General features: G+C 44.1%; 1 protein-coding gene across 2 annotated transcripts; it reads right to left on the bottom strand.

Annotated features, from left to right (window-relative positions):
• Positions 1-280: 280 nt before the first annotated feature.
• Positions 281-25894, bottom strand: KIAA0408 (KIAA0408 ortholog). Of its 2 annotated transcripts, none has more exons than XM_072764676.1 (6): positions 25547-25894; positions 16110-16348; positions 11786-12148; positions 11617-11696; positions 8649-9783; positions 281-4850 (listed from the first exon to the last, which is right to left on the bottom strand). In XM_072764676.1, exons 2-6 carry the CDS (start codon positions 16242-16244, stop codon positions 4677-4679), a joined length of 1887 nt encoding a protein of 628 aa, XP_072620777.1. In that variant the 5' UTR covers positions 16245-16348; positions 25547-25894; the 3' UTR covers positions 281-4676. The 2 variants fall into 2 exon arrangements, with proteins under 2 accessions (XP_072620777.1, XP_072620781.1); XM_072764680.1 differs by lacking the exon at positions 25547-25894 and adding an exon at positions 21921-22228.

Below are 25894 nucleotides of genomic sequence, written 5' to 3'. Positions count from 1 at the left end.
GTCTTTTGAAACCACTGAAACCATAGAATTCATGAATGATGAACTTTGGGTAAGAAGATGGAAAGGCAAAATTAAGAGAAACTCTCAATGAGATAAAAATAAATAGCCTAATTGTTGCGCATAACATGTACATGAAAAAGAACTGTTCACTCTTTGCTTCCTCTTCCTTTTTTTTTTTTTTTGAAAAGAGCCTGAATTACCAGGAGTCTGCAGAACCACCTATTTATTTCTCAGTATTATCTTGAGAAATATTTACTATCTTGGTTATTTAATTTTTCCATTTGCAATTAGAAATCACAAGGGCTGCCTTGAAGTTTGTTGGAAGAAGTAAACAAGTCAAAGAACCTAAGTGTGCTTTGCAAGCCATCAGGTCATAGATGTGCATAGGTATAGAGGGAAGCAGGACTCTGGTGTGGGAGCCCACGTGGGAGCCCATCCTTATGCTCTTGGCAGTCATACAGAGTTCTCTGAGTTTCAGGTTTTTTCCCCTTACCATGAGATTGTTCTGTATGACATTTGTGGTCCTTCCTATTCAAGACTCTTCCCTCATTTCTACATACCATCATAGCTTCATATAAGAAGAATCTTTTTTCAGAATTTGCCAGTCATGCATGGAATCAAAAGGTCACGGCAATATGTTTCAGATTTTAAGTCTTTTGGTCTTTTTTCCCATTGGAACTAAAATTATTCTTTATGATAAGAAAAATTCCTATGGTAGAAAATGTTGAGTAGACACTTGCCTGAAAGCTGCCCCCCCCCTTTTGTTTATTTGGGGTTTTATTGTTTTAATTTTTTTACTTTATGAAGCCCATTTTTTGAAAGAGCATATTCTGGACTATATTAAATAAAGAAGTCCTAGCTGTACATTCTAATAAAGATACTTGCTACTTTAGAAGAAACATGCAGAATTTGAAGCAAAGTAATACTATAATAGAAATCTGAATCTACCTAACATAATTAAGCTAATGTCACATATAAAGGCAAATTTCAGAAGAGTAACCTTTTCTTCAAACAAAAATTAATCAGATTCAATAAGCAGTTTAAATGGGCAGAGTGGTTATCACAGCGTGAGAAGCTGTTTGGGGTGATGTGGGGCCAGGTGCAGGAATTCATGCAGGCTTGGCTTTTAGATTTTATTACCTAGAGCTATTTTAGGAGAAGCCAGGTCGAACTGTGGACATATTTGATTTTAGACTTTATAAAACTTTCAGCTTTACTGGAGACCACTATAGAAAAGGAGGAAAATCAAAATGTTCTCAATGTACACACATGCCACAGCAGGTGTTTCCACACCTATTTTATTTGACAACTTCCAATCACTGAAGGAGATTTTAATATCAAGTAGTTGTTCATCAGCAAATGTGCCTAAAAATAATTTTAAAAATCTCTGTAGGGAAGCAGATTGTCTTTTTTTAGATCCAGATGTTTTCTCAGGATGACAGGAAATCTGGCTAAATCCTCTCTGTAATAGGTAAATCATGCATGATAATATCTAACCATCTTCACTATGTAAAAACAAATGAAAGTTAAGGTTCATTTTTATAAATGAATTATGCAAACATAACTTCTATTTTTATATTTGGCTTTGGTGATAAGGCAACATAGAGAACTCGTGCAAGGGTTGTGTGCGCACACACACAAGCACACACGCACACACACACACATGCACAAAAACTCAAGCACTTTTTCTGCCTTGTTCTTATTCCTTTCTGAGATCAGACCCCTCACTTGATATAAGAGCTTTCCCCCAAAAAGGCTGCTCAGCAAAACTTCTATTAATACAAGTGTTTCTAATCAAATATTTCTGAAATGTTTACAAATGTCTTGAATCCAGCAATGACGGCAAAATGAAGGGTGTGTGGTTGGGAAGAAAATGCCCATCCAAAGTAGAAAAACTACCAGTTAAAAATCACAATACATAAAAAAATATTTTTGAAGGATAATTTCCATTTACCTGATAGGTTTTTCCATAAAAAATTATAAAATACTTTAAAAGAGAAAACAGAATATTTCAATAATCTTTGTTTTAGTTTTTTCATCTTTACAATCAAGGAGTTGGACTAGATACTGTTTTTTTTTTTCCAACTCTAATAGTCTATGATTTTAGTCAACATAGGAAGATGTTATAATGTGTCCCACTGTTTTCATTCAAATAGTAATAGAAAAGGTGACTTAAAATTGTATGCCCAATAATATAACCCTTTTATTTTACAGGTAACAAAAGCAAGTCCCAGGGAACTAACATGACTACCCAGTGGTACCCATCTATTTGGGCATCTATTGATTTCACTGCTTCCAAATATCTCTAACCATCAAATATTTTGCTTTCTTTTTGTTGTTGCTGTTGTTACTATTTAATTAAAGGCTCCAGATCCCCCTTTGCACTCCTGGAAATTCTGCTTTAGTAATTATGGAATGAGGTCAGGAATCTAATTTTTTAAAAAGAGATTCTCAATATTTTGACTTGTAGTTAAAGGTAGGAACCACAGAGCCACAGCAGACTACCTGCAATACAGTGATGGAGGGGAGCAGGTCTCTGTTGCCCAATTCTTGGGCAGCCGTTCTAATATAACATAGCAGCACCTCCCAGTGGGCCCATCACTGCATGCCACAGCCTACCACTTCCCTGGGTCCCCCCTCGTCCCTTCTAGATGTAAAGCACGTAAGTGCCATCTCTTGGTGTCTAGGTTACTTTTCTCTGATAGGTTTCCTATGGACAAGAATATTCCTGAAAGAAACAAGAATGAAAAGAGTGGATCTAAACACCATAGAAATAGAAACAATTACACGAGAATATTATGAAAAACTAGATATCAACAAATTGGACAACGTAGAAGAAAGGGATAAATTCCAAGAAATATATAACCTACCAAGCCTGAAACAGGAAGAAATGGGAAATTTGAACAGACCAATTACCAGCAAAGAAATTGAATCAGTAACCAGAAAACTCCCAACAAACAGAAGTCCAGGATCAGATGACTTCACAGGGAAATTCTACCAAACATGTAAAGAAGAGTTTATACTCATTCTTCTCAAACTATTTCAAAAGAGAGTGCATCTATAGCCCCTTCTTATCATCTGCTCGCTCCAACCTCATATTCTAGAAGTTTAATTAATCTCAATTCCTACAAACTCTCCTTATTGGAAAGTACGAATATGTCCATCACCAGGCAACAGTCTTGAGCCTTTTAAGGCAGTCTGGGATTTGGAAATTATTTACTTTACCTCAAGTCATGATGTATAATGGAATAACTTCTCTTAATTGTTAGGATGTATCATAAGAAGGTCTTTGAATATATAGGTTACAATACTTTAACCTTTCCAGCAATAAAAGAAAAGCTCAAATAGAATTTATATCTAATAACAAAGTTGGTTTTACAGAGAGATGGTGGAGAGCAAAACTGCTTCTAAGATCTTCCGCGTGGAATTCCAAGCACTTCAACATTCATACTTCCTTCAGTTCTCAACATAGATCTTAAGTGTTTACTGTATGCGAATTGTGGCCAAAATACACATTTCTGTTCCTCATGCTACTCATGGATGCCAACGTTTAGTTTAAGGCTTTTTTTTTTTTTTTTTTTATGTAGCACACTAGAGGAAATATAATTCGGCTCTCAATGAAATACATTCCTAATCTTCCTAGTTTAATAAAAAAGTGAATCTTTTACCTACTAATTTTAGGGGAAAGTTAAAAGAAAAAGCAAATGACTTACCTCTAAATATGACTTCAAATAACTAAAAGCTATATAATTGAACAAAAAGTAGAATTCAACATAGCTGAATTTCTTTTCATATCCTCCGGAAGGGTTATCTGTTACTGAAGTTGACAAAATAAGTTGATTTTTAAGTCCTGTTGCTTCTAAGGCAGTCAAGTGATATGGCTCTGGGGATCAAATACACAGTTAAAGCCATAACAGACTACCGAATGATATACAAAAAATTTTGTGAACATTTCACGTTTGCTTTAGAAGCCTGATCTATTAAACCTGTGACAATTTTATTTATTTAAGAGAGTAAACAAGGAGACCAATGGTATTAGTCCATCCTTACAGCAGTTAAGAAACTATTTATGAGTTGTATTTAGAAATCTACCAAATGTTATTAACGTGTATAATTCTTATTTTTCAATGTAGTTGGGGCCAAGAAAGTGGTTAGTTAATATATGTACCTCAAATGCCTTAAGTGGATACCTATTAAAAGGTATACAAAATATAAATAGTACTGTATATTTTCAAAAATTTTAAATAAACAGAAAGATACATAGGTATACATGTTATAATTTCAAAGTCAACACTAGCACATAACGTTTTTCTTATCTAAATACATACTAGGATACTTCCTATTTCAACACATGCATCTACAAACACTTGGCCATGCACATAACCTTGCTTTCTGCCACTTGCAAGAAAGTTAGAATATACATTATAGTACAGTTTCAACTTAAATCATATTGGCAAATTAATGAGGATGGCATTAAAAAATTCTGATCTAAGAACTCAAAATATGGGAAGGTAATTATTCCATAGATTAAAAACACTGAAGACTGATGGGAAGTTAAGATTTAAATTGTCCCAGTGATCTCGAAAGACAGAGAAGAGACAGGATTGGCTGTAAACACTCGGAATGCTCTGTTTGGCGATTAGGACTTTCGTCCTCTAGCAATCCAGGCCAGAGACTCAGACCATCGATGCTGATGATCGTAGAGAGATGGTATAGCTGGGGGCAGTTCTCCGCAAGGCAGGGGGTGCTGATGGAGATCTGGAGGCCCATCTGGATGGGAGACGGCGATTTGCTGGTCTAGCAGGTCGGGAAAATCCTTTTCCATGTGAAGATTTCACTGCCACGGATTCCTAAGAGACAAAGGAAGACACCTGTCTCACTATACAAGCACCAATGATGGGCTTCACGTATTATGGATCGCAACTACAGGGTTAACATGTTAGCATATTTACAAGCAAATAAAAGCATGGATAACTGAAGAAGGTAATTGTCTAATGTTTGTGGCCTTGAATCAAAAGCAACTCACTCTAATAAGGAATATGGCACTTGATAATCTTTTTTTTTTAATTTTTATTTATTTATGATAGTCACACAGAGAGAGAGAGAGAGAGAGAGAGAGAGAGGCAGAGACATAGGCAGAGGGAGAAGCAGGTTCCATGCACCGGAAGCCCGACGTGGGATTCGATCCCGGGTCTCCAGGATCGCGCCCTGGGCCAAAGGCAGGCGCCAAACTGCTGCGCCACCCAGGGATCCCGGCACTTGATGATCTTGTAGATCTTTTCACACTACCAATTTTTTTTTTTTTAATTTTTTTTTTTAAATTTTTTATTTATTTATGATAGTCACAGAGAGAGAGAGAGAGGCAGAGACACAGGCGGAGGGAGAAGCAGGCTCCATGCACCGGGAGCCTGATGTGGGATTCGATCCCGGGTCTCCAGGATCGCGCCCTGGGCCAAAGGCAGGCGCCAAACCGCTGCGCCACCCAGGGATCCCCACACTACCAAATTTTAATACAACTGATCTTTTTTCCTTTTTTTTTTTTTTTTTTTTTTTTTTTTTACAACTGATCTCTTGTTACAACTAACTATAAGTTCAGGATTCAAAGTTTATGTTAGATAACTGGCGATGGAACTATAGATGTTTCTTAGCAGGATATTAGGATGTTTTAGCGTTATTAAAAAACAAAAACATAACAATTTATGGGCAAAACCATGCTCCTTTATGTCAAGCTATTGGCACTTTCAGAGGTCATGAGCAAAGGGCACGCAGATCACCAAATGATTGATCTGATGCTATCTTTTTTCCCCATCAAGAACTACTATTTCTCAAAAGTTTCAAAATTATCATTGAAATATTTAAAAATATAACTTCAATAAAAACAACTGTAAAATATATATAAAATAAAATGATATCTGAAAAAATAAAATAAAAATATAACTTCATTGTAATTGCAAATAGAAAATTATTATCTATATTGGGCATCATCAGATGACTTAAAACCTTTTCCTTCCTGTCACTTACTTTTCTTTCATTTCTTCTTTCTTTTCTTTCTTTCTTTCTTTCTTTCTTTCTTTCTTTCTTTCTTTCTATTTTACTGGGAAAAAAATATTCTTAGACTCTTGCAATAAAAAAAAATTTAAAAAAGTTTCCATGACACGTTTTATACAACTATTATTATTGCCCTTCTTTACAAAGCCTGTGCTCTTTCATCTGAGATGGGTAGGGAGGGTGGCCTCTATCTCTTTGACAATAACCTGCAATTTCCTTTTCTCTCTTTGGAATCTAATTTTTTTAGGTTTGCTCCCAGAGCATGGTGGGCGAGAGGATGAAGAACCATTCTTAAGAATCTATAATAGAAGACCCCTCCTAAACCTCCAAACAAAGCAAAAATGTAGCTCATGAATATTTAGCTGGTTATTTTATACATGTTTCCACTTGCCATCTGAAGCTATAGGGCCTCCTAAGTATTCATGGACTCAACTAAAAAACAGAAAAATACAAAACCAGGGTAATTATTTGTACCCTGTGCAAAAAGGCAAAGTTTCTAGTGAAATGGATAAAAACTGGTGTTTTTATGCGGTTTGAAAGCCACGATATTTTTTTTACATCAGAAGGAGGCAACCCGCACAGCTTAAAACTATGCTGCATACACACTGCATTTTGCAACAGTAGGATTTTTCGACGTATTAGTTAATTATGATAATATATCACCATGCAACGTTTTGTAAATTATGCATTAAAAGGGATCATTGGGTGGTTCTTTATTGCAAACATCAATCTCTTCGACATCTTTTTCTCCTATAACTAATGAAGATTGTATTCTTTTGCAAACAGACCAGACCAAAAAAAGAACAACAAAAAAATGAATACTTACTTTTGGGGAGGGCAATTTTCAGGCTAAGAATTCACACAAGTAAGAATGGCCTTAAAAAATTTTAAGCTATAATATCATTTTATTCCCATGTGCTGCCTTTCTGCTCCACAAATAAGAGTACTTTATGAGGCATTATTTTATGATGTGTTAGACCTACAGTCACATATGTGTGACTAATCCCCACGAGAAAGAACACGAATCAGATGCCAGGAATGACTGAACCAATCGTAGCCAACAACTGAAAAGTGCAAGAAGTTATTTTTAAGGTTTCCAACACTCTTTAAAAAACAGGGCAGCCAGGGTGGTTCAGGGGTTTAGCGCCGCCTGCAGCCCAGGGCCTGACCCTGGAGACCCGGGATGGAGTCCCACGTCCGGCTCCCTGCATGGGGCCTGCTTCTCCCTCTGCCTGTGTCTCTGCCTCTCTCTCTGTGTCTCTCATGGATAAATAAATAAAATCTTAAAAAAAAAATAAATAAAAATATAAGCACCAAAAGAATAGGATGCTATAGACCAATAACGCTCATTTGGAATGGTTTTTTGTTTGTTTGGAACGTTTTCTTCCAGAGAGAAACTTACAACAGACATCTGACCTGGAAGTTCCTGAGTCCATTTATTTACACCGTCCCATTTCAGAATCCTTAAAAAAGTTATCATGTCCTATTCCCAGTCTTAAAAGAAAACTTTAAGAATTTGATGGTGATTTTAAGAATTGATGGGGTGTTAGAGTCCTAAGGCCTATACTTAATCACAAATAAAGGGTCGAGAAGTTAAGAATGTCTGGAGGGTGCTGGGCTGGCCCCTGGGCGGCGGCCTGCAGCTCCGAGGGCTTTGGGCAGGTGCTCCTCTCCCCCTGGCCGGCGGCCCGCGGGGCTGGCCTGGGCCCGAGCACCTGCTGCACCCGAGGCAGCCCCGCCCCGGGGAATCCCCACCCCAGGCATTCGCCCCCACCCCGGGCATCCCTGTCCCAGGCACCCCCCCCCGCCCCAGGCATCCCCGCCCCCCCCAGGTATTCCCCCCCTGGGCATCCCCGCAACCGGCACCCCCCACCCCGTCCGCATCCCCACCGCCCCCGGCATCCCCGCCTCCCCCCCCAGCCTCCCAGGCATCCCTGCCCGGGCAGCCCCCCCCCCCGGCACCCCCCCCTCCCCCGGGCATTCCCACCCTGGGCATCCCCGCCCCAGGCAATCCCCCCCCCATCCCCGCATCCGGCACCGCCCCTCCGCCCGCATTCCCGCCCCGGGCATCCCCGCACCCGGCAGCCCCCCCACGGGCATCCCCCCCAGGGATCCTCGCGCCCCGCCCCCCGCCCTCATCCCCGCCCCCCGCCTCCCCGTCAGTCTGAGGTATCCTGGCCCCAGGCATCTACATCCCCCCCCCGCCCCGCATCCCTGCCCCGCCCCCCCGCCCCGGGCACCCCCGCCCCCATCCCCCGTCCGCATCCGCACCCCGGGCATCACCTGCGCCAGGCATCCCCGTCCCCCCAGGCATCCCCGCCTGAGCATCCTCCCCCCCCCGGCATCCCCCTCCCCCTCCCCGGGCATTCCCTCCCTGGGCATCCCTGCACCTGGCATCCTCCCCTCCCCCCCCCCCCCGGGCATTCCCGCCCCAGGCATCCCCGCCCCGGGCATCACTGCACCCGGCTTGGCATGCCGGTTCCCCCAGGCATTCCCGCCCCAGGCACCCCCCCCCCGCATCCCCGCCCCAGGCATCTCCCCCCACCGGGCTCCCCCCCCCGCATCCCCGCCCCCCGCCCTACCGTGGGCCCGCCCCTGACCTCAGCGCCGCCGGCGGCCGACCGTCCCGTGGGGTGGCCTCCGTCTCCCTCCGTCTCCTCCCGGAGGCCCTGGGGACCCGGCGAGGCGGCCGGAGCGGCAGCCCCGTGGCCTCGGAGCAGCCTTTCCACGACGCCGTAGTTGGAGCGGGGGTCGGCGGAGCGCGGGCGGCCGGCCAGGCTGCGGGGCCCCCAGGCGCGCGGGAGCAGCGGGCGGCGGGGGCCGGGGCCGGGGCCGGGGCGGTCGGGCACCTGCGCCCCGGGCACGGGCCCCTGGGCACCGGCGGGCCGACCCCCGGACGCCTCGTCACTCCCCGCGGCCCCCGGGGCGGTGGGTCCGGGCCCCCCGGGGGGTGGCCGGTGGCTCGGCGGGGGCTGCGCCGCCCGGCAGTTCCGATCCGTTCTAAACACGATTCGGTTAAATTCATCGGTCTTGGCGGCCAGCTTCTCATTCCTGGTGGTCCTGAAGCCACAGCGGAGACCCCGAAGCGGGCCACTGCCCTCGGTGGCCGCGGAGCCAAGGTCGTCGGGGCGAGAGGCGGCCGGGCCACCTGGGGCCAGGGCATCCCAGCTCTCGGGACAGCAGGATGCAGAGGGACCATTCTGTGCGGCGACCCCACGGCCACCACGCCAGCCGCCCAGCCCAACACGGTCCTCACATGCAGGCTTGTCCTCTATCTTGGCTTTGGGCACCACCAGAGAAGGAAACACGATGCCACCTTTCAGGGCCTGCCCTTCATTTGCACCCAGCCCAGGGGCCGCCCGGGGCCTTGGAAGGATGTCAGGACCACGGCCCCTTCCACCGTGACCCTCCGGGGCCACCTGGCTGCTGCGGCCTAAACCTCCCTTCAGACTCCCAGGAGCTCGTTCTGCACAGGAGCTGGGAAAGTTTCGGGATGTGCTTCTCGGAGGAGGAAGCGGCGGATCTTCATTTCTCTGCAGATCAGTCGTACCCAGGTCACCCTTTTTCCTAGCCCCGCTCCGGGGCACATTGGGGCAGCTTAGATTGTTTCCGTGTTCCTGCGTTTGCTTTTCCGAGTTGATTGGAAGAATGCCCTGGCCATCGCTGATCATGTGGTCTCCGCGAGGCATGTTCGTTACACGTGGCATTTCCTGCAGGAAAGAATCTGACTTCATCCTAAACAATTATAAAACATGGCATATTAGTGATCGTTTTATTTAGGACGAGTTCTCAAAAGAAACCACACTTAGGCAATGAACTTCTGCTATAAGAACAAGACTCCCAACTTCCTCCAACAGCATTTTCATGTAACTTCTCTAAGTCAAAACCTCCAAGTCCTTTTTTACTGTAGGATAAAGCCTACCTCTCAGTGTGGCACTCACAGCTCACCTGCTCTGACCCAAACTCTCTTTCCCTGACGTTCCCAAATGGGCTCTTACACTCAGACCGGCCGGCGCAGTCTCCTGGGTGTCTGCTACTGGCATTCCCAATTTCCACAGCTTCTCTCCTACCATTTCCTTACCTCTGCTCTACCCACCGAATTCCTATTCGTTATGTCATGTGAGCTCCGTTTCCTTCCCTTGAATTTGAAATGACATCCTAAGCTAAGAAGTGCAACAGAAATCCAAATAAAAGTTCACTGAAACATGTGGTAGCAAACAGAACGTGTCATTTGGGCTTGAGACAAGAGTAAGAATTTTTTCGGGTAAGTAAAGGGCATAGAGGCAAAGTGAGCCAGAGTAAAGATAGTGTGGCTCTGCGAGGAATAGTAGGGCCTTTGGTAGGGCCTGATCGCAAAGCAGAGTGGGGAGGATGAAAGAGACAGGAGGTTAAATTGGAACGTATTTGAATTACGTGCTAAATAAAGATCTTCAATTTTTTTTTCCCTCAAGTTTATGGAGTAGCGAGGAGAAAGAACATTATACCAGGTGCGATTTGTAAAAGAAAATTGGTGAGTCTTTCCTAAGCTTAAAAAAAAAAAAAACCTAAATAAAGTAGCAATATAAATTCCCAAGTTAAAGTTAATTGATCATACAGATACCGGATACGTATAAATCCTCTTTATAGGTCTTCAACTTGCAAAATGTTACGAGACAGGGTACAATCAAATGCAGATAAATAATAACACAGAATGGTAGGCAAAAGCAAAATGGGTAGGTAGAGGGCAAAATTATGCACACAATATGGTTGAATAAAATTATCTATTGTAAGTCATTATAAAAACTCTTTCTGAGCTTTCTAAGAGCCAAAGACAAATAAGGTACACACTGCTGCTATTCCCAAGAGGAACACACTTCCTCACTAGGAGATAAATGTTGATCCTAGAACCATCCACCTTTACTTACCTTGCAGAGAATTCCAATTTATTTTTTAATAAATTTTTGGTGAATTTAATACATTTTTGGTGAAAACTTACTTTTATAATTATAGAGGTGCTTCTAAACTGAAACAGCGTTTTTCAAATTTCATTGTATATGTGTGTATTTACATATTTACGTATTTACAGTATGTTGTTCTGACAATTACGTACACCTCCATTATATATATACATAGTAAATACAGAGAAATAAGAGACTTTTAGGTATAAAAAACTTCAGTAGACCATCTCTATTTTTTTTCAGTAGACCATCTCTAATTAAAACTCCACACTGTCCAATCTTAAGATATATTTAACTTATTAGCCCAGCTGTGCACTCTTCCACTGGCCAAACACTCACAGTGAGAAGGAGGTACGTAAGAAGCTACTGGACAGTGTACCTTAACCAAACACCAACAGAGCACAGTATTCCTAACAGTCAAGTCATGGAGAGAATGAGAAGATTTGGTTTAAGAATTAGTAAACAGAGAAATACTCAAAGTCTTTATCTCTTGTCTAAGATAACATTTTTAATGACTCATCGTTAATTCTCACTAACAAAGTGTAACGTGGAGGCAGTTTGGATTCGTTCACTGAAAACAATATTTTTCTTGACTTTCTGATATAAAAGAATCATAGATGTACCAGCCCACCTTCTGTGGTTAGACCGCTTTCGGATTTCCTCTTGAAAGCTGCATAATTCTTCACTAACTTTGGCAAGTTCTTCAAGAGCCTTTATATATATAAGCAATAGTGGGTTAGCACTTGGAAATGTAAATATTTCTTTAGAAACAGTTCTAGGCCAACCACAATCTTACTTACTGAGTTGAGGGCCCCAGAACTGCTCCTGCTCTCTTCCCCGGAAGTCCTCAGACCAGGGCAGACCTCATATTCTTTTTGGTTATCTGTGGCCAAAGGATCCGTAAACACGACTTTTGATTTTTTGGTTGCTTTTTGTTCCTTGCACATTTGATTTCCTTCACAGGGTAAGCTGTGCTCTGTTTTATTTTCTCTTTCCAGACCATCCCTGTGATTCATCCGTGTAAATTCACATCGTCCTGAATTGGGGTAGTTTGGAGGAGATCCCACCACTTGATCTTGAATCACTTTCTCACAATCGTGACTGAGGATCTTAGCACGTTCATTCATGTTGATTTTCCTCCGAAGCTTTACTTCATGGCAAAGCTGCAAAGAAAATGAAGAGAAAGCTTTTTCTCCCCCTTAATGTAATTCGTCAATATTTTTGATACTAAACACGCTATTTTGAGTTCTCTTTGCCACATCATGATATACTAACTACCCTGGGGTATTGATGCTCATGCCTCTGAGTAGCGTTCTAAAATCTGATCGGCCAGAAAAACTCTGATGAACCATAAGGACTACTTCTAGTAGGTCAAAGTATGGATGGTAATTTCTTTTTTTTTTTTTAATTTTTATTTATTTATGATAGTCACACAGAGAGAGAGAAAGAGAGGCAGAGACATAGGCAGAGGGAGAAGCAGGCTCCATGCACCGGGAGACTGACGTGGGATTCGATCCCGGGTCTCCAGGATCGCACCCTGGGCCAAAGGGCAGGCGCTAAACCACTGCGCCACCCAGGGATCCCCTGGATGGTAATTTCTATGTCTCTGTGTAGGAATCAAACTCATTCAGAAATAAGATAAGCCCGCACCTATATAAAACACGTCGTGATGATGCAGAAGCACTGTTGGAAAATTGGAACGTCCTGAAACAATTGCTGGTCATGCTAACAGCTTTCAGAGAAAAGTAAGAATTTAACTAATATTAAAGTCATGTTTTAAAAGTCTACGATTGCACTGGCATGCCAACGCTCAAGTGTGTAAATAGTTGACAGTATCATGCAGCACACCAGTTCATTCCATTCCCTGAGTGGAGGTTGTGCAATCAAAGGATGTTTCCTTTGGAAGTTATGTTGGTGTTACTGACGTATTGCCGGGTATTGCTGAGATTTTTTTTTTTTTTTTTTTTTTAGGAAAAGATTTTTCCGTTTTTCAAAAAAGATTTCTCATCCTGATTAAAACAAACGTGACCCTGTCCTATGTGATACCAGAACTCTAAGGCTTCAATCATCTGTGTTAAAGTGGATCTCAAATTATTTCTTGATGAGAGTTTAGTTTAACCTGCTGGCGCTCACACAACGCACCCCTAGAGGAAGCCAGTGGCCTTTTCTCTTTAGGCTTGAGTTGTGGGAAAGCGTGGCAAATTTCAAAGGAGCCTGTCGGCTAACTATTAAAGCAAATAACTACGTTCTCCAGCCACAACCTATATCTACACCACATCTATTATTCAAAGAGTAGGATAACAGATTTATTGCTGTTCAGTATTTACCCAAATCTGTGAGAAGCACTATACATAGTTGGTGCCTGAATATAAATATAGATAAATATACTGTATATATTTATTCCCATAGATGCTTACACATCTAACGTTGCATGATCGCAGGATTGCATCAAATTATAGCCATGGATCCATTGTTTCGGCTCTCATAAAATTACTTATCCTGAGCTATTGTGAGCATTCTGGTTTGGGCTGACCTTGGGAGATTCTCTAAGGAGCAACTCTCAAATGTCCATCTTAAATCTAAGGGTGCTTATGGTGACATTGTCCTCTTTTTGAGGCGTGATGGGTGAAAACAAAGTTGCTTTATTTTCAAAATCGGGGACAAAAGTGCTATTCCTGGGAAACAGGTTTGCCTTTGTCTTCTGAATATTGAGAACTATGCATCTGCTGATTTTCACGGTCGTTACTGGAAAGACAGACTTGCTACATGCAATTCTCATAAGATCCTTCCTCCTGTCTTCATCTCACCTTTGTTGTTGTTGTTTTATTTTGAAATACTTCACCTTATGTAAAATTTTATATACCATCTTAAATTCTCTGGGGGATTTAAGTGAGGTATGGATAAGCAAATAATATAATGCTATTGATGGAAAACAGATTTATTTTGTATAAGAAACTGTGTTACTTCATACTTAGCACTTGTCAGTGGTTATCATTTGAACAAAGGTGACAAGCAGAAAAGACTGCAATGTGATAAAAAAAAATTGCCAGAAATCTAAGAACTCTAGGGTTTCTATCCAGATTACTCCAGGTTTCAAATAATCCAAGTACATACATCTTTACATTTCACAATAGCAAATGCAATGATTGTGGATGGTGGCTGAGCGAAGGATCATTAGCATCTTAACACTTGACACTGGATCTCCCTGGAAGATACCACTTGGAGTCAAGTTACACGCGCACCTGCGGGAATCTATAATTCCCTAGTACACGGCTTACTAATCTGTGTCTGAGTCCATATACAGGCCTTAGCGATATATATTAGACAAATACAGTCTATTCTGCTTGCAGCATGTTATAATTTTTTGTGTGTTGGTGTTTAATTTCAGTCAGAAAAAAATGTCTTGATTCTCTGTGACATGGGAGGGTACTTTCCTCCTGTTTTCTTCAAATTCTCCTACCCTCGTTTGTAGCCTATTAGACAGGCGTGTTAGAAGTACATTCTTATGGGCTACAAAGCTGTGAGGAGAAAAGAGCTATGTACTCAGATGATAAGAGGAGCACGAGGCCAGTGTTCAGGAATTACGGAGCATCATCTATGGGTATTCTGGGGAAGCATCTTATCCAGACACACTCCCAGGGCTGGAGGGAGCTGTATTACTAGAGACCTAGAAAGCACCGTGGCTACTATTCAAGATGAGGAAAAAAATCTTACAGCCCTCTACCTCCCCGATGCAGAAAGGAAGAGCACTTCTACAAACTACCATCCTATGTTTAAGATATGTTTAATGCCTGCAAATCGAAAAGGCGGATATTTACCATAGATAGAATCTACGGGGTTGTCAGCATAGCTATTTGACAACACAGGATTTAAGCAGCAGATTATTTTAGCCACATGGCTTAAACAATTGGTCAGACTAATCCTGGCTCCTTTAATTTTTTTGGCTCGGATGCCAGAATTATCTGGCCTTCCAAACCTTTGGGAACCAATGACCCCTGAGCTTTGGATTATGACTTGACATAGATATCTCCCTGTTAATCCTCCCTTAGTCTGTAGGTTAAGGAGTTACATGAGTAAGCAAAACACATTTCCAAACCAGAGAGGTACGAGCAGGGGATTCTCATACGCTACATGCCTGCCTCCTCAGCTCCGTAACACGGAACAGTTTAACAGTTACTCTTTTTAAATTTTTCCTTGCAGTGTGCCAATTGACATTTTGTTCACAACCGATTACACGGCTGTTAATAAGAAAAATATTTGCACTATAAACACATAAAGCACCAGCTTTGATTGTCTGTGAAAAAAGGCCAAGGAGTCTGTTTAAAGAATCACTTTGGCAATGTGCACAAACCATGTCCCAACATGAATGTCACTGGAGGCAAGCAAGATAAATATAAATAATTTTCAGTTGAAACCAGCTCAAAGATACATCAATGTGAATACTTCAAGGAAATATTCCAGGGCTGAGGGATGGTTAATGGAGACAAAATGACTATTTGTATCAGAGCCCTGGCACGTTGTTTTTCATAACCCCTTTCCTAACGAATGCGCCAATAAATGTGGCACATTTTGCCAGAATAAATATCATGTCCACCACCATTCTGATATACGACACTCCTTTTGATTGCACCAAGTAATCTAATACGTAATTTCCTTTAGTAGACATGATTCATAAATCATCTCAGGAAAAGATCTGTATTTTAATGCCCAGTTGTAATTTTGCTAATATACGTCCCACCGGTTATGTTTTTCTTACATTTTCCTCTTGGGCCTCGTGCTTGAAAGCTCATGAAAAATACGTTCCTCACTTTTGATACCAAGGCACTTTAGTCTAAACATGATAAACTGATACATTTTAGAAGGACATTTTAAGTTCTTCATTTTCATACCGGGCTATCAAAAAAAAAAAAAAAATAATAAATAAATAAATAAATAAAAAAGCCTACTCCCTTCAATACCCCTGGATAAGGTTCTGCTATTTTTGGTCTAGCAAATGTCATTGAGACATGCCTTCCTGAGGCAGAACGAGGAAAACAGAAATGGTTTCCAATACAAGAAAATTTCAAACGGAATTTTCATTCTGAGCTTTAAGTGTCAATGTAGTCGAAACAAATCAATCTGTACCTCCTCTATCTTCTTCTGCATGATTTTCCATTGACTCTCCCATTCCTTCCTTTCGTTGTCAAACTGGTCCAGCAGTTCCATCTTTTCCTTGTGCCAGTCGGTCTCTGTGTTCTCCCACTGCTTATGCAGGGCCATGGCAACCGTGTGAGTGTTACTGAAGGGGTATTTCTGCTTGTCTCTGCCTTCTTAACTGTTTCTTGGAAGCTTGGAGTTGGTTTATTTGAAGCGGTCTCACTTGCCTTTAAAATAAAGCCTAATATAAACATAACAAGAAAGAGTTCCAAATCCATTTGCTTTTTGGAAGCATGCTATCATTTTGTTAAGAGCCATCGACATACACAAATGACGGGAAAACCGTACTTAAGAGTAGAGAGGAGATGATGAAGAGTCTGCTTACGAGGAACGAACACAGTTGGGACACCTGGGTGGCTCAGTCTATTAAGCCACTGACTTGGGATCTCTGCTCGGGTCTTGATCTCAGGGTCATGGGTTCAAGCCGTGCATTGGGCTCCGTGTTGGGCTTGGAGCCTACTTAATTAATTTAAACAAACAAACAGAAGAACTAACATAGTCAAAAAGTAAGTATGGCCCAAAGGGGTTTTTTCCCCCTTGCTCAAATGGGTTTTTTGCCCTTTCTGAAATCAGACAGCAATATCATAGCTGAATGCATATGTGAGACATAACTGATCATTCCTTTAACCAACTACCTCCTCTAAAGATGGACTATCTAAGGGTGACTATCTAAGGGTGGAAGTATGAAATTCAACTGTATGGTTGGATTTGCACAACCGTGGTGGATTCTGCTGCAACAGGATTACTCCTGTTTTGATGCAATGAGATTATATGTTTCTGCGACTTAAGGTCCTGAAGCAGTGCTGCCATAAATGGCAGTCTCCATTTTATGGTCAGAGTTTCAAGCCCAAGCCAGGTGTGATTACTGTATTAGTCAGACCCCTGAGCTGGGGGTCAGTCTGGGACTGATGTATCAGCAAAAAACCAAACTCATAAAAATAGTTTCATCATTTTAGTTCATCAAGTAAAATATAAAAGCAGTAAAGCCATCCTGGGAGCCACATGCTAAAATTCACCCATTCTCTCTTTTTCTTCTCATGGACCATATATCAGAATATGCTGCTGAGGCTACTGAATACAGAGCACTGAAGACGGTTTGTTCAGTTTGCAAGGATACCCTTGATTACATTAAGCAAGGATGGAAATAATTAGATTTCTAGCATTTAGCGTATGTGTATTTAGGGTCTGAAGATGCAGTTTATTTATTTAATATTTATTTATTTATCTAGAGGGCCCATGTGCAGTGGGTGTGAGGAGGGGGGCAGAGAGAGAGAGAGAGAGAATCTTAAGCAGGCTCCATACCCAGCACAGAGCCCAACATGGGGCTCAATCTCACAACCCTGAGATGGTGACCTGAGCCAAAATCCAGAGCCTGATGCTTGACCGACCAAGCCATGCAGACGCCCCTGAAGATGCAATTTAAAATACGAGACTGGTAACTCTGTCATAAACCTAAAATTTCTGAGATTTACTTTCTTTACATTAAAATGAAGGCTACTTATAGGATAGTTACAAAGTTTAAATGACATACGGTATGCAAAATAGTTTGAGAAACTTAAACATTTTCCCTCGTTTTTTTCCTTTAAAAAATCTCGATCTGGCTTCTACTAAAAATATATTTTTAAAAGATTTTATTCATCCATTTGACAGAGAGAGAGAGAGAGAGAGAAAGAGAGAGAGCGCACAAGTAGAGGAAGGGGCAGAAGGAGAGGGAGAAGCTGGCTCCCAACTGAGCAGGGAGCCCGATGCGGGACTTGATCCCAGGACCCCGGGATCACGACCTGAGCCAAAGGCAGATGCTTAACCAACTGAGCCACCCAGCTGTCCTCAAAAATAATTTTTATTAAGGTCATATGGGGCATCTGGCTAGCTAGGTCAGTGGAGTGTGTGACTCTTGATCTCGGGGTCGTGAGTTCAAGCTCCACCTTAGGCATAAAGCCTACTTCAAAAAATTAAAAAAGGAAAAAAAAAAAAAAAAGAAAGACAGACCACTATTTTTTAATGAGTGGAAAAGAATATTTGAAACGTTTGAATCATCATCTAAGATAATCATGGGTACTGGAAGTCTAGCTCTTGGGTTTTCTAGGCCATGATTGAAATGGATTAATTCACCAGGTGAATGAGCTAATGCTCATTAGGAGCCCAGCGCCCCCAGAGTCAATAGTTCCTGACTGGGTGGGTGCTGCTGCTGCGGATGACGCCCACACAAGCATGTAGCAGCAGAGGATGGCTGGACGTTTCGTGTCCCAAATATAAGACACACATTGAAGACTAATCTTATTTTTATCAGATTGTTCTGAACACGCATATCCAAGTGATAAACTGCTCCAAACACATTTTTGGAGCCGCGATCTATCAATGAATCTATCAGTGAATTATCAGAGATTAATAAGGATGGAAAAATGTTAGTGCCATCTGCAGGGCTCCACCTTCAAAAGCAGGCTGAAAACACTGGGATCTACACAGTTATTCGTCTCTTACACAATCTGCTACAGACCCTCCGGGTGTTCTTACCCACGACTTTGACACTCAGCACTCCAACTGGACTGACTTAGTCAAGAAAAGAAGTAATCTCAGATTTGAGAAGTCCGCAGGTCTCATCTTATCCACTCAGCCATGCTCGTTTTCTAATCTCATTTCTCACCTTCCCTGTCATCCTCCCAACCTTTTGCTCCCGTCCACACCCGTGATCTGGCAACCAGGCACCACACACGCACCTGCCAGAGCCAGAGCCAGTTGCCTAAGATAAGTACATCGATGAAGACCTAACAAAATGAAGATAGTCAAGAATATACACAATTTTGTTCGTCTTGGTGAGTGTCCTTAATCTTGATTACCTAGTAATCGTTAAGTTCATCTGATAAACTATTCACAGGAAATGCAGACCATGCTTGTTTTTGCACTGGCAGACTGCTTTGAGGCTGCATGTAATGAACTGTGAGCGGATACTATCCTGCTTCCTAACAGGTTCCTAACCCTGGGACTTCTTAGGAAGAGCGGAGTGCTTTAAGACCTCCAGAGGTAGTTGCGAAGGTAACCAAGGAAAGCGTGGAAAGGGAACAGACTCCCTGGAAAGGAGGTGTCACGACAGTCCATGTTTCAGCCTGTGTCTAAGCATCAGAAATATTCAGAAATCATCATAGAGTTTCTCCTACAGTTAACGTAGCAAAGGGCTCCAATTTTCCTTTCTATCGCTAACTCCTCTTGAACCACTTCCAGAGTAGGGCTAAACGGGGTAAAAGGTGGCAGATTCTTCCTTTTTATTTTGTTTTGTTTTATTGTTATTTTCAACCGTACCTGAAGATCATCCAGGAAAATTCTAACCGAGGCTTGCACCCTGTAACCTTACTGTACACGAACCCAGGTAATGCTCCCAAAAGTGGACAAAATCCCCAACTTAACTGCAAAGAGCCAAACTCATCACTTACTTTGGGTCGGAGCCAATCTACAGAGCTTCCCCTTTCCAGGCCAGAGCACTGTCTAGTGCCAGGAAATGTAACGGTCACGGATCAAAAACAAGCCTTTGAAAGAAAATTCCTATAGAGCAGTATCTGTGCCAATTTTGGGGGGAGGATTTATGTTGCCTTCCTGGCGTCTAAGTCGTGTCATAAATGTCAAACACAATATGACTGAATTTATTGCTTTCTCCTCCAAAAATAAAATGGGGCCCATAGAGTAGCAGTGAGGATTACATGAACAAAAAAGAAAGAATGCTTAATAAAAGTGCCCCACATGGTTTTGAATCATTGTCAGTGCTCAGTAAATGCCTGTTACTTGGTTTCTTCCTTCTGTCCTTCCCTCTTTTTCTTTTCTTACCTCCCCACCCTCCTTCCTAGTCTTCATTTATCCTTCTTTATGTTTTCGTTCTCTGGAATAAAACGGATGATTTTCATCTTTTTTTTAATTAGAAGATGAACAAAAGCAGATCTAATTTTGCAAACTCCCATATTTTCAACGACTTTCTTCTGCCCTTGGTATTTTTCAAGTATTTAAGAATCCATGGCAAGCTGAACATTTAGGAATTTTTTTTTACTGTTAATGAAAATTTGAATAGACAAATCTTACATAGAACTGCTTTCCTTGGGATCCCTGGGTGGCTCAGCAGTTTAGCGCCTGCCTTTGGCCCAGGGCGTGATCCTGGAGTCCCGGGATCGAGTCCCGCATCGGGCTCCTGGCATGGAGTATGCTTCTCCCTCTGCCTGTGTCTCTGCCTCTCTCTCTTTCTCCCTCTATGTCTATCATGAATAAATAAAATCTTAAAAAAAAAAAAAAAGAACTGCTTTCCTTATAAATCTCCTTCAATAGTTAAAAAAAAAATCCAACCAATGGGGCAACTTTGTAGGGACACTTTGTAGGGACGTTATGTTCTATAATGGGAGGTCATGGGGTAAAGTGGTTCAGCAGATTCTGAAACTCAGTTTCGGTGCTCTCTACGGAGACAAACACAAAAGTTCTCTTTCTTCCTAGTTGTCACTCTTTTTCGCCCACGGATATTGGCATTTACGTGGGAGAGAAGGAAGGGTTTCTGCTAACTGGATCCCTCCCTGTGTTTTTAACTCTGTATCATTTCACTTCATGCAGAGTTTCATTCAGAATACAAATTTCTTACAGCAAATGTAAGAGTCGAGGGAATCGCATCACTTTGTCATGCACGTGCTTCCTTCGCCAACGCTGAGGTGGCATTACATAATCCATGGAACCTGCTTCCCCTTCCCCGAGGCCAAGGCCGGGGGTTGTGAGTGGGCAGCAGAAGCATGGTGATGGGAGGGAGACAGTCCCGCTCACCTTGTGCCCTGCAAGCAAGCAGCATTGAAGCACAACCCAGGAGTCTCCCAGTAAATCATTTTAATTTCCCAAATTAGCCTCAGTTTGGTCACGGTTAACACCTCATTATCTAAGGAGTACTCCATTCTTCCGACACTTTGGTCCTTACCATCTTCACCACCATCTCCCCCCTCTCACCCCAACTGGAGACTGGACTTTAGCCAGACAGAGGAAACCAGGCTACGGGACCTGACTCTACGGCTACTTCCCTCCTCTGAGATTTCTGTTCTCAGTATTCGTTTCTTGCTCTCCTGTTTCCTTTTTCAAAACCTACTACGTTTCATATAATCAAAGATTTGTCATTTGTAGGAGCTTGCAAAGGGCTGCGGGGAGGCTACGCACAGTAGGTACCGTCCGTTGCACGATTCCCGGGAGAGTCACTGGCCCCAGGGATGCACTGCTTGTCTTTAACTTTGAGGGATTAGGAACAGCCGTTGGTGAGGCACCGCTGGCCTCCAAGACTGTAGCTCTACGGGCTGTTACAAACCACCGGCATCATTTCAGCTAATCAAAGACCTTATTCCTCCCCTATCATTTCATTAGCAGGTGCATCGTGCAAAGACAGCCACGGTCTGATTTCCTGCAGGGCCGAAAGGAACACTGTTGTCATGGCTATTTCTTGCAGTTTCACCCCGTCCTCATGTTCCAAAAGGGCCAAAGCAGTGACACCACTACATGCAATTCTGAAGAAATCCTTTTTGCCTGCCTTATCTGATTATCTTCTCTCCTTCCTTGTTTTTCCCCCATTAGACACTCAAACTAGAAAACATCCAAGATAAAAAAGAAAGAAAGAAAAAAAGCAAGCAAGCAAGCTTCCAAGGTACAGGCGCACTGGTTTTACTTCTCTTAACTTAGAAAAGACCGCCTCTGGAAGAAACTTTTGGCTTGGGCAAATAAGCACCTAAAATTAATCACCTGGAACAACAAAGGGTGCCCCGGTAAGGTCTCTGCTCACCGCAGATCGCCGGCTGCGAACGGGACGCGCTTCCACTCATGCTACAGGAGCACTGGTCCTAAGCGAGCGAGCCGTCGTCTTGAATGGACCACACTTATTTTTCACTGTAATTTCCAAACACCAGCCCTCTCAAGGGTCGCGACCTTCACTCTGCAAACCTGACAAGCCTTCATCCCGATCGATGAACACACAGCAGCACTCTGACAAACGCGTTCAGTGAAATCCCGCAGCAGGCCGAGTGCTGCTCAAAGTACTGGAAACAGGGTCTGAGAAATGCAGTTGTGGAAGGCGGGGTCCCTAAGGGCCAGAGCCAGGGGAGGAGGGGGCCCTCCCTCCCCGCAGTCCGGCCTTCCTTGCCCTGAGGGCAGTAGGACCTGCTCCCACCCCGCTGCCCAGGCCAGGCCAGCTCGGCCAGGGGCCCCCGGGGGCCCCCTCCACCTGCGCATCCCCCCTCGTTCAAGAGCAGCCCCTCTGTCCTTTGCCGCTGGGAGCCCCTTGATTTCAAACTGCTAGAAAGACACATACCTTTTTTTTTTTTTTTTTTTTTTTTTGCGCTCTGGGGAGAAATCCCACGGATGCTCCACCACTGGCCAATCGAGCAATGGAAGGACGGCCAGTTTGTTGGGGTTTTTTGGTTTTGTTTTTTCCCTTGGAAAGGCAAAAGTCTCAGCTCGGTGGATCCCACTTCTTTGCCAGAACCGGGGAGGCCAGGCCCCGCCCGGCATCCGACAGAGCGCTGCCCGCGGGCCCTGCAGAGCCCTCGCCCTTTGCACAGAGCCCAGAGCTGCTCAGCTCGGTGTCAGGGCAGCAGCTGCGACTCCCTGACGTCAGCTGCTTGGAGGCGGCCTTCGGGCCACGCTGCCAACCGGAGCTCTGTAACTTTAGAGCTGCTCACCCTCTGCGTAAACAACTCCAGGCCCAGGACATTTTTAGCTTTTATCGTGGAGCCCAGTATTTTCAAACTTGCCAAAAGAGCTGCTGTTAATATCACAAAATGACAATGGCCAATTTTAGATTTTCTTGGGAAAAGTCAGCTCATTTTTTTACAGGCAACGACTCTCTCCTTGCTCCCTGCCCCTCAGGTCCTCCTTTGGGCTGGAGTGGTGCGTGCCCCTCGGGGCCTCGAGGAGCTGGGCGTCTGCACGCAGCTTGGCCCCGTGGGCAGCAGCCCCCAAACACGTGTGAAGGCTGGTCACACTTGTGGTCTTCGAGTAAAGCAAAAGTGGGACATCAAGGCCAACCACCTCCTCCCTCCCTGTGTCTCTGTGACCACTTGCTGTCAGAGTGAGGCCTTTCTGCCGGACGAAATCAGATACTGATTATGGGAGGGGGGAACCGAACCCCAAACAACGAGACACCCACGTGCTTGCCTGCTTCCAGTCCAGGTACCGCAGCCCAAGTACACGGTGGAGGCAGGGGGTCCCCAGGACCACGGCCAAAGCGACCTACCTGGAGATGCTGGGACAGATGTCGCTCCAGCAACATTTCCAGGTTGTGCATGAACTTGCACACGCGTGCTTGGTTGGACTGAGTTCAAGGGCGCGTCAAAAGCAATTTTGTGCGTATTTCAGCAAATAAGCCAGTTAAAGGCTCAAGTGCTGAGGTCTTGCCCTGCAGTCTGAAGCATTTCCTGGGTGATCATTAAAAAGCACGGCATATTCCCTTTCGCATTACCGGTTGCCTGCTTCTGGGGGGGTAGTTCACGGGGAGCTCCAAGCTTACCCACGGTGGCCGGCGGCTCTCGCACACGCACCAGTGGGATGGAGCACGCTGCCTGGTGGGAGCTCGGCATCGCGATCTCCAAAGCAGGAGCCACACAACAGCTGCTGCAGTAGCAGGGTCACCCGCGGCCACCGCGCTCTGCACAGCCCTGTGCTATGGACCCGGAACACACCTTTCCCCAGGCTCACCCTCACCGCAAGTGAACCTGGAGGGCGCATTCACCCAGTCTTCCTGATGAGCAGGCACCACCCTGCCTGGTTCCAGGAAGATGCCCGTGTGGCCGAGCGGGGCTTGGAACCCGTCCCTCTAACCAGAGGCTGGGGGGCGTTCGTCCCAGCGATCGTCTGGGTTTCAATTGTACAGCCCCACTCATCGGTGTGAACTTCTGAGTGTGTTTCTTCTGTAAAGGAACAATCATATTGGAATCCAATATGGTTGTGCTAAGAGTACGAGGGGATACATCTAATGCCGGGCACAAGCCAGACGTTAGCTCATTTCTGCTCTGTCCTTACTGGCACAGGAGGAAAACCCTGGGGGTGGGGGAAGGATTGGCCCCGAAGCACCGACACAGAGTTGCCCGCTGACATTCTCCCCCTACACTCTCTCCCACTCCAAGCCTCTCACTTTCCAGATGTCTTTTTGTAAATAAGATTACGACTGTGTTCTAAAGTCTATGTGGACTTCAGATCGTATGTGGCTAAGTCAGGGGAGACCCGAAGTGGGCCTCTCCCATCGTCTCCCTCCGTCGCATCCGTTCCAATGCCCGCGCTCACGGGCGTCCTCGTAATTCTTGATCGCAGGTGCATCAGCCGTGTCTCGTCATGGTAAAGCACCCCCGGAATTACACAGAACCGAAAGCTAGGAGAAGACTTTGACGAGAGCTGCACCCCTCTACCTACCACTTATTCCAGTTCTTACCAACCCTTTTTGTTGAATGATTTTTATATGTATTAGCTTGGTTTCCATGCTCTGTCATATACGCAGGAGATGAAAGCCTAAGAAGGCAATCAATATTCAGCGCAGGTGCTTTTGGGTCTTTCCACCAAAAACTTTTAAGAAGGGGATCCCTGGGTGGCTCAGCGGTTTAATGCCTGCCTTTGGCCCAGGGTGTGATCCTGGGGTCCCAGGATCGAGTCCCACGTAGGGCTCCCTGCATGGAGCCTGCTTCTCCCTCTGCCTGTGTCTCTGCCCCTCTCTCTTTCATGAATAAATAAATAAAATATTTAAAAAATAAAAAAAAAACTTTTAAGAAAACCGTAAGTCCCTACGGTACATAAGCAGGTGGACGCTGGAGTCACCAGCCCTTCAGTGACACGCAGAGATCTTGAAGCGCCCGACAGTTTCGAGCAGGTGTCACGGTGGCTGAAAACCTTACGGCAAGAAAAGCAAATGTGCGGTATAATCCAGATTACTTTTAAACCACTTAAACATTTACGCCGCCAGATAGGAAACTGACCCAAATCAGTGCTCTGCGTGTCAGAGAAAATCTGGAAGAATCATGCGTATCTGGTGCCACCCAAATCCCACTTCAAGGCAGCACTCCTCGATGAGGGCACAAATAAAGTAATGCTTAGCGTAAAGCACACGTAGCAGCACCTGTCGGTGTCCAGAAACAAAAAGGAACATCCTTAAAAAAGGACTTGAAAAGGTCTCTGTGCAGGATAATCTTAGGCCAGAGGCCAAAACGTTTTGGGAAAGGTGAAAGAGGAGCGGTGAGCACAGGGATGTCACAGCAGGTGTTACTAGATTCAGAGAATTTTCCAGCCCGAAGGAAATCCTCTAGCCAACCCTCTCATCTCATTTTACAGCCGAGGAAAGAGGCCCTGATGCTATGTCAACTGCTCAAGGTCACAGAGCCACTTACCAGCCACGCAGGGAATAGAATCCCTGTCTTCTCATTCTTGGTGGAGCGCCATGAAGTTTAAAATCCCCAGAAGTTCAAGGGAAGGGAACACAGCACTGGGATAAGGATCTGGGGCATGAGAGGTTGACTTCTGGCCTTGTCAACTTCTAAATTCAGTTTCCTCCTAAGTCCACATGAGGGAGAGGACACTCTGCCTCTCAAGGGTAACACAGGAATCAAAGAGCAGAAGTTTTATCCTGATGACTGCCTTTCTAGAGAGGCCTGGGTCCTGAGATCATCTACATCTTGGGTCCAAATGCAAAGACGAAAGGATTTTAATTTAGTGGTTGAAGAAAATCTGGGGATAAA

The sequence above is a fragment of the Vulpes vulpes genome, chromosome 1 (genome assembly GCF_048418805.1).
Source record: "Vulpes vulpes isolate BD-2025 chromosome 1, VulVul3, whole genome shotgun sequence".
Lineage (NCBI taxonomy): Eukaryota > Metazoa > Chordata > Mammalia > Carnivora > Canidae > Vulpes > Vulpes vulpes.
This window is presented reverse-complemented; position numbering and strand designations above follow the sequence as displayed.